The 8,154-nt window shown below is 38.3% G+C and overlaps 1 protein-coding gene across 1 annotated transcript; it reads left to right on the plus strand.

The window, feature by feature from the left end:
* Positions 1–289: 289 nt before the first annotated feature.
* Positions 290–1,420, plus strand: LOC133863283 (uncharacterized). The gene is made up of 2 exons (XM_062299235.1): positions 290–670; positions 788–1,420. Exons 1-2 carry the CDS (start codon positions 290–292, stop codon positions 1,418–1,420), a joined length of 1,014 nt encoding a protein of 337 aa, XP_062155219.1.
* Positions 1,421–8,154: the final 6,734 nt, after the last annotated feature.

An 8,154-nucleotide genomic window follows, 5' to 3' on the forward strand; every position in this document is an offset into this window, starting at 1 on the left:
TAGATCACATAGTCTTGAGTCTTATCTTCATAGAATTCAAATTGGGTAGTAGAGTCCAAACTGGACATGACACTCTCTTTAGCTAATGTCATTCTATTAGGTACCTTATCCCATATTTGATGGGATAGAAGTCTATCTTGATATATTTTGAATATCCGTCTTTTTGGAGATAACGAATGGTCTTGTACTTAGGTCTGATCTGGCCGGGCCAACCCGATGGGCTCGGCCCCCGATACTACCTTAGGCCCACATGTCTTTGGTGTTAATTATTTCTCTAACAGGGTCGTTTATGCAGGCAACTTTGGGTAACTCCCCTTCTTATGCTTGGAGAAGTGTTCACAATGCTAGAGAGGTTCTTGAAAGAGGTCTCATATGGAGGGTGGGAAATGGTGAGAAGGTAAGGATTTGGGGGGATTGTTGGATCCCTTCCTCTTCCAATTTTAAGGTTCATTCCTCAGTGGCAGTTCTGAATTCAGAGGATACAGTGAGTAAGCTCATCGATCAAACTCTAGGGTGGTGGAATTACCTGTTCATTCAAAGGATTTTTGGACCTCAAGAAGCTAAGTTGATATGCAGTGTCCCTATAAGCCCCCTAAAGAGTTCGGATTGTTTGATTTGGCGTGGAACCACCCATGGTTGTTTTTCAGTGAAGAGTGCCTACCATATGGAGGTTTCTCACAGAGCTCAGTTACTGAGTGAATGCTCTAAGGCGGGGGAACATATTGGTGTTTGGAAGGAAATCTAGAACCTGGAGGCCCCTGCTGTTTTGAAGCATTTTGTGTTGAAGGTGGGTCATAATCTTCTTCCTACTAAAGCAAATTTGGCTCAAAAAATGAACAACCAGGATCCCTCTTGTCCAATTTGCCAGCAACAGGTAGAGATAGTTTTCCATATTCTGTGGGAGTGCCCTTCATCTATGACAGTATGGCAGGAAGGTAGTCGCCGAATACAAAAGCTGGTGGTGGAATCCGATGATGGTCTGGGCTTAGGTCAACAATTACTGTTAAAACTTGAGACTGAGGAATTTGTAAAAGCTATGACAGTGGCTAGACTCATTTGGCTGCGACAGAATGCTTTCGTTTTCAGGAATGAATTTGCTTCCCCGATGTCTATAGTGTTGGCAGCAAAGGAAAATTTGGAAACTTATTTCTTGGTTCACAGGAAAGAAGAATTGGTGAACTCTCCGAGTTTTCCTCTTGAGATGTGGAGCAAACCAAAGATGGGATGGATTAAGTTAAATTGGGATGCAGCCTTGGACATTCCAGCAAAGAAGTTGGGCCTGAGGGTGGTGGTGCGTGATAGTTGTTGGGTTTTGGTGGTAGCAAAGGCAACAGTTGTTCCTTTTATTAGCAACCCAACTACAGGGGAGGCTTTGGCAGCATGGTCGGCAACAACTTTGGCTCGAGAGTTAGGCTTGTAGAAGGTGGTTTTAGAGGCAGACTGTCAACCTGTGATTGTTGCTATTTGTTCAGATTCTTTTAGCTGGAATAGTTGGGGTCAGATCATCCATGATATCAAGTCCTTGTTGGGTTTTTTCATAGACTCATAGGTATGTCATGTACGCAGATCAGCCAATCAAGCAGCACACTTGTTGGCTAAAGCTGCCCTTAATTTGTCTATGGATTGTGTCTGGATGGGGGGATGTCCTTCTTATATCCACAATGTTGTACTTGCTGAGCAAGTTTGATTTTCGTGATTAATGGAAAAGCTTTCCTTGATTCAAAAAAAAAAAAAAAAAACAACTTTATGATGCAACTTTCCTCTTTTCAAAATCAAAATATTTATCCCATTGAAGATTAGAAAAGAAAAAAGACTTTGAATTTTAGAATCAAATGGGCTTTGAAATTCTATTGACCCAAGGCCCAAGCATGAGACACCACCTAATCGAAGATTCAAACCCGCCCTCCCCCCCTCGCACGTGCGATCCACCCCTTCACGTGTCCAAGTCACCCTCCGATCCCCACCCCTTCACCATTTCTCAATTCCGTTGAGCTTCAAAATAGATTTCCCAATTCCGTTGAACTTGACAAGTTAACAACTAAATTTTTGACATGTAATCAATCAAGGAAGATGGTGCAAAATTATTGGGAGACATGTGAAGGCGACTTAATTCACCGTAAAGAGTTTAGTTGCATGATGTTACTTGCAAGCAGTGGAGCTAGGTGTTTGATTCACAGCGAACAAAATTAAAAAATAGAGTTGAACAAAAATTGATTAAAATGTATTATTATTCATCAACAATTAATTTAAAAAGGCAACTCAATATAAAAGTTTACTAGACAATTTTATTATTTAATAGTAAATTTAAAAATAAATCAATGTAAAAATTTTATTACATAGTTGAAATGTAATGGTTGGCTACTGCATTTTGCAAATTACCACGTTTCATATACACCATTTATGGAACGCCAACCTTCAGTGTTAAATAAGCATGTAATTAGTTGGTGTCATACATGCTAATCAAACAAATTCACTCTTCTACTTATAAAAATAATAAATAAATCACTTGTGTAAGTCTAACGCAGCAACGCTGAAGGATTGACATGATAGTGTTTAAACACTTCCTTTCAACGGTAACAACTCCATCCTTCAATCAAAGTCGACACATGCACATAAATGACAAATCCGCCTGAAATCTCGTATTAGGGTCTACATAATTTTGTTGACCTTGGTTGCAATGACCATGCCCCATATTATAACCATGATTCTAATTGTATTGATTTGGATGAGCTTGATTGGGGTGAACTTGATGGTGTTACCCCTTTCCTGTACCACAACCTTGGTGTTGAAGGACATGCTCGATGAGGTATCCTGCCCTCACCTGCGGTGTGATGGCCTCCATTATGGGAGGTCTTGCTCTCATTGTGACCCTCTGGCCTTTGATGGGAAGCCTTCATGGACTCAACTCTCACAAAGAGATCTTTTGTCTGGTCTTGCGAGACTTTCGTTTGGTCCTGTTACCTTAGCCATAAAACAAGAGCTTTCGATAAACATCAACAATAGAAACAAGGAGTGGCCTTGCAGGTAGTGTAGCGTGGGTGCAATGCATGGGTGCAACTTCTTGCCAAGACTGCAGCGGCAGCACGACATGCCGGCAAGATGCTTGTGGCGGAGGCATGGGAGAGAGGTAAGGATATGGTGTGATGGCTTGTTGGCTGGCTGAGAAGTAGGCAAATGGGTGAAGGTGCGGCGGCTCTGTGATCTGCATTGCAGTGGTGGGTTTGATATGGGGGGGCAGTGGCGGTTGGTGTGGGACATAATTAGTTACAAACTAGTTTGTAATTAATTCATACAAAATCAGTCTAATAAAGTGATGTGTTCCTATAGCACGTGAGAAGCACATGCTATCTTATTAATGGTGTTAAAAATACATGTGAGAATCACATGCTATTAAAAAAAATATGTGTTTTTTACATGCTAATGGACACATTCTAAGGGATACATGCTAAGGGACACATGTCACTTTATTAGATTGGTTTGTATCAATTGGGTTCAAACTAGTTTGTAGCTAATTTATGTCTGGTGATGGGTGGATTGCATTGCTGGGGCTTTGCTTAGTTGTTCGGTCCAATGGGTGATGCGGCAGTGTGGGATTTTTTGTTTGTTTGTTTTTATTTTATTTTATTTTTAAATAGTGGTGGTTGGATGATGTGGAGGGTTGCGGCGCGGATTCCGGTAGTATAGTTGCAATGTATATTTGTTTTTGATGACGAGGAACCCTTCAAGGCACGGCTATTTCTTGTACCTATCCCTGTCAGGCAAACCTCGGACCCATGCAAAGCGGTGAAGATTTGTAGGATAGATGTTTAGGCAGCGGAAGAAAAATTGAAAATGTGTTGATTTTTTGGGAAGACAAGGACACATGATGGAAACAAATGATGGCTCGACGAAAATGTATAAGTGATGCTAGTGGTGGAAAGCAAAGGATTGCAAAATTGCTCGTGTTTGAGTCACTCGTTTAACAAAGGTTGTTCGTTTGATTGTTTTGGGAAACAATCAAACCAGACTCTGATACCAAAATTGATGTGGGACAACAAGAGATTGTTAAGAAAAGTTTAAAGGAGAGACAAGAAGCAAGGAAGAGAAGTAAGAGAAGAAGCAGCAGAAGAAGCGGGAGAAGGTCAAAAATTTACGAGGAAGAAGAAGACAAATAGTCCCTTTTTTTTTTTTTTTCATCAAAAGCTCCTACCAATAGCACAAAATCAGGCTTATAGACCTAACCCTAACCCTAACCCTAGGACACACTTGGGCTGATAGAGTGATAGTTCACTAAAAATAACACTTTGTGTATAATCGAGAATTTTGATAAAATTGTCAATAAAGTAAATTTGATCATCAGATAACATAAGAACATCTTATTTTCTTAATTAACTTCTACCATATCCAATTGATGGTCGACCTTCCTCTTCCTCATCACAATAAGCACAACTAGTTTGGTATAATAAAACAAAAGAGTAATTCAAGTTTTCACGTTCATTTATTAAATCTATTTTACATCGGTTAACGTAATATATTATAATTTATAAGTGATTTTTCATATCAGCCCGTTTGAAATGAGTGTATTGGACTTATCTTCCCCCCCCCCCGATCGATCATCTTTGAGGAAGAGGAATAGATCTCTAGTGAGCTTCCTCATAATATATTATAAGTGATTTTTTACGTTAGTCTGTATGGAATGAGTGTAAAACATTATTCAATACAAAAATAGTCAAAATCATTATTAAAATATTCTTCACCTCTGTTACTTCTTAATAATTTAATCTTGTAATTAAGTAAATTTTCAACTTCTGCTTTAAAATTTTTAAATTTATCTAAGTCTTCATCTTTTGTTTTAAGTAAAAAGAGATATGTATATTTAGACAAGTCATCTATAAAAGTAATAAAATATCTTTTACCACCTCTTGTTATTTTATCACTTAAATCACATACATCAGAATGAAATAATTTAAGTAAAATTGAAGAAGATCTATTAACACTTGGAAATGGTTTTCTAGTTAATTTTGTTTTAACACAAGTTTCACATTTGTTTCTATCATTATGCAAATTAGAAGGCAACAAGCCTAATTTAACCATACGAGTAACAGACTCATTATTCACATGACCTAATCTAGCATGCCATAATGAAAAGAATTCATAATATAAACAGAAGCATTCTCCCTTACTAAATTAAGTTTAAACATTACATTTTCAGCATAGCCCTTGCCCACAAACATGCTATTTTTGGTCCAGACAAATTTGTCTGACTCAAATACTAGCCCAGTGGTGAGTTTTTAGGAGCTGCTGAGAATTCGAGTCACCTTGCCCTTGCATGCTAGGCCTAGCTCTGCGGGTAATAAGGTGATATTATTACCACTAACCTGATACTAGGAGTGGGTACCAGATGGCAATGTTAGGTAAGATGGGCTGTCAGGTTTTCCACGGTAATATCTTTTATAGCGTTTGTCAGGTAGGTTGTTTTTTCTGTTTTCATTTATCATATGTGGAGAGAAAGAGCCAGAGGTCTTTCCATACTGCTGCATGGAAGAGGCAGTATTCAGCACTCTATTTGAAGTCAGGTTATGATTTCCTGGACGTGTCTTGCTGCCAAACCAGTGTCTTAAGTTGTAATTGGTGTGGCATGTTCCGTAAAGTTGTGTGTTGAGCAATCTGGACTTGTATTATTGTAGTTTTTTTTAAAAAAATTTATTTTTTACTTCTTAACTTTTCAGTGGCAGAGAGCTTGGGTATTTGTTTGTTCTTTTTTTACTGTGTCCTCTTATGGGGGAGTTTGGTCTTTTTGTTGTAGCTGGTTTTCTGTGGAATAAAAGAACTTATATTAAGACTTTGTGAATCATTTTGTCTTCCTCAAGTGGTTGGCATTCTTGCAAGTTGCAACACTTTATTTGGGTCATTCGGAAAGAAATAAAGAAAAGAATAGTGAGCCGGGGAGCCGCTTTTTACTATTTGTTTAGAGAGAATCTTTAATATTTCTTATAAATCCTACTATCAAAAGAACTTCTATTCAATTTTTGCTTTTACAAGTCACCAATGGGTTGCATCAAGGATCTAGTTAGTACTTGCCGGAAAGAGAGTCTATTCGCGTCTGTATCAGATATAAAGTGATCTTAAAGTTTTCGCATCTTTTCCCTAAGAAATGCTCTTGTAAATTCTACATGTAAACTAATTTTTGAGGGTGAATAATTAAGACTTCTATCAATGAAGAAGATGGAGAGAGGAGCTTTAGAGATCAAACCCGTAAAGGGCAATGATGAGTTGAAGTGCAAAATGGCATCAGAAATTTTAATTTTCTTATTGAACTACACTGAATTTGTGGATTAAGTATTTTCTTTGCTTACTTTCTCCTCATTCTGTTTCAGTGGTTCCTCATGATTCTGAGAGCAAAGAGTGCAGGAGGAAGATGGCTGAAGCATACACATTGAACCAAAAACTGAAAGGCATGGTGAGAGAAGAAGATCTGAAAAACTCGGGGAGAAAATTGGAGGAATTTCGGGAGCAGGAAGCTAAAACTAAAAGGATAAGACAAAAGCTGGTTGGCTGAGTGCAAAATTGTTGCTGTTTTAGCTGTCAAGCCTGGCATTGCTTGAGTATGGATGGCTGATAACCATCTGACTTTGAACTTTAGCATAGTAAATCAACTGTGATTTTTCTGGGGATAGTCTTTTAAAGCCTTTTCTAACTTTCCATTTATTTGCTTGTTCATCAGAACTACTGCTCTGCAAATATGTAGTGTGACTGCTTCCAATTGTTACTTCCAGTCATCTATAATTTCTTGCTTTTCCAGCTTTAGCTACTTAGGCGGATGCTCTCAAGTGCACACTCTCGGAGATCTAAAATCCGAATGGTAACTTATTTAAAATTTAATACACTTAAAATAATATGCCTTTGACCTATTTTTCTTGTTTGCAAACACTGCATTAATTCATGTTTTTTTTTTTTTTTTGAATAATAATAGCTTTAATTCATGTTTAGTACACTTGCTTGCCATCTTTGGTACACCTGTATTGTTGTAGTACTACTACTCCCCCTCCCCCTCTCTTCTCTGTTTTGTACTTTTACTTTTACATGTACTGCACTTGCAACTGTCGTTCACTATAAGATAAGAGTTTCTGATACTTGGAGGATCACTGCCTCCAATTCAATCGTTCACTATTTGGTCAGCTTTTTTCTTGTCAGCAGATAGATAGATACAGTTGCTCAGCCATAGAAAAATGTCTTACTATAATGTTTGTCGATTAAGGTGTCTGGAATTCTTCAAATCTTCGCCACCCGTTTATAATGGAGGGCTCAAAGTTGAGCACGTCATCAACCATTGTGAAAATTTTACCACATCATCAATTCTTGTGAAAACCCAAAAAAAAACTCTTGGCGCCATTTGAGCCCATCATCAACCCCATACTCACTGCTGTTCATCGTCGACGCTCTCCACCGCATCTTTCTCCGTCACCGTCTACTATCAACCCATATCCTTCACACAAAACTTGGATCTAATCTTTTTCACCCACTAGCAGATCTGAAATTTTAGCGGTTGATGCAAAAGTAGTAACTTGTGAGAAATATATCCCACAAGCTCTCTATTTGGTTTCCCAGCGAAAGACACGTCAGCGACCGAGAAGCCGTTCAAGTTCTTGATCTGCACTCTACGGTGACACTCAATCCTTTCACCTAACTAACTAACGAGCTTGCTAGTTAGGTCTGGATCTGGGTTTTGTGTTAAGCATATGGGTTAGTGGTGGCCTGTGACGGGGAGATGCGGCAGAGAGGGGCGGCGACGAGCGGTGGTGAGGATGGAGTTGATGATGGGCTCAAATGGCGTTAGGGGTTTTCTTTAAACATTGTTTTAGGATTTTAAAACGCATTGATGTTGTGGCAAAATTTTTCATAATGGTTGATGGATGACGTACGTGTTAAAATCTTAGGCTTCCATTATATTTACAGGCGACTCTTGTCCGACGTTTGTAGTATGTGGCCCTTGTTTATTTGAGTAATGGAACGTATTATCTTTGTGTTTTTTTTTTGGTTTGTTCTTTTAAATTTGAAATGGGTCTTAAAATTATTATTAAATTTATGATAAATCACCATTAAATTTTGATTTACTGGTGATTTTAAGAGCCACATCACTTTTGGGAATAAAAAAAGAATACAATGGTAATACGT

The sequence above is a fragment of the Alnus glutinosa genome, chromosome 3 (assembly GCF_958979055.1).
Source record: "Alnus glutinosa chromosome 3, dhAlnGlut1.1, whole genome shotgun sequence".
Classification (NCBI taxonomy): domain Eukaryota; kingdom Viridiplantae; phylum Streptophyta; class Magnoliopsida; order Fagales; family Betulaceae; genus Alnus; species Alnus glutinosa.

Bases quoted from the DNA above. Each gene is read 5' to 3' on its own strand.
- LOC133863283 (XM_062299235.1), top strand. From the start codon at position 290: ATGCAGGCAACTTTGGGTAACTCCCCTTCTTATGCTTGGAGAAGTGTT. The intron at 671-787 runs GTTTCTCACAGA...TTTGTGTTGAAG, and splicing joins AGAGTGCCTACCATATGGAG to GTGGGTCATAATCTTCTTCC.